The sequence below is a fragment of the Brassica napus genome, chromosome A9 (assembly GCF_020379485.1).
Source record: "Brassica napus cultivar Da-Ae chromosome A9, Da-Ae, whole genome shotgun sequence".
Lineage (NCBI taxonomy): Eukaryota > Viridiplantae > Streptophyta > Magnoliopsida > Brassicales > Brassicaceae > Brassica > Brassica napus.
Window position 1 is genome coordinate 14,867,701 of NC_063442.1, and position 746 is coordinate 14,868,446.

General features: G+C 37.9%; 1 protein-coding gene across 1 annotated transcript; it reads right to left on the bottom strand.

The window, feature by feature from the left end:
* Positions 1–335: 335 nt before the first annotated feature.
* LOC125578080 lies at positions 336–746 on the bottom strand. The gene has a single exon (XM_048740365.1). It carries the CDS (start codon positions 744–746, stop codon positions 336–338), a length of 411 nt encoding a protein of 136 aa, XP_048596322.1.

Here is a 746-nt window from a genome sequence, read left to right on the forward strand (position 1 = left end):
AAAAAAACAAACTATATTCTCGGCCCAGTCCGATGTAGGAGGTTTGTGCGGCCCTCGACCCAATCGTTGGGTGTGCGACAATTTTTTTTCTAAATGAAAGATGGAAGCTTTCTTAATGCTAAATTTTGTAACCAAAAAAACAAGCGATAAATGAACTGACACATTAGGTTCTGTAAGAGAACTATAAAAGGAAGCTACAGACTATATCTTCTTTGTTTTTTTTTTTTTTGAATGAATGTAAAATTTATTCAAACAAAAACAGTATTACATCAAGTGCTTCTTTGTTTTTATGAAATATAAACTTCCCTACTCCAAAAGAAATAGAATCTACTTCTTCATAAATCTAGTCTTGTCCCAAACCAAGTAATCAGCCCTTCTTCTAAATAATTTCCCTTCCCTTTCACTGCAAGTAGCTTTAGTCTTATGTTTTTATCTACAAGCTGTGTCAGAGTAGCCATGGTTTTAGGATCTTCCCCATGCCTACGAGCATTCCTCTCCCACCAAATTGTGTGCATCACAGCCTGTAGAGTGTATCTGAGGAGGAAAGTCTTGATAGGCGTTAGCCAAGGCTTCGAGATAATCCTTATCAGGTTACTCCAATCAGTAGTGAACATGTCTTGCATAAGACCTCCAGCCAGGTTCCTCCAAACGTTCTCTGAATACCGACATCCAAAGAAGAGGTGTGCGCATGATTCAGATTCCTCATTGCACAGGACACATTCTGTATTTATAGAATTAGGACACAT

Bases quoted from the DNA above. Each gene is read 5' to 3' on its own strand.
- LOC125578080 (XM_048740365.1), bottom strand. From the start codon at position 746: ATGTGTCCTAATTCTATAAATACAGAATGTGTCCTGTGCAATGAGGAA.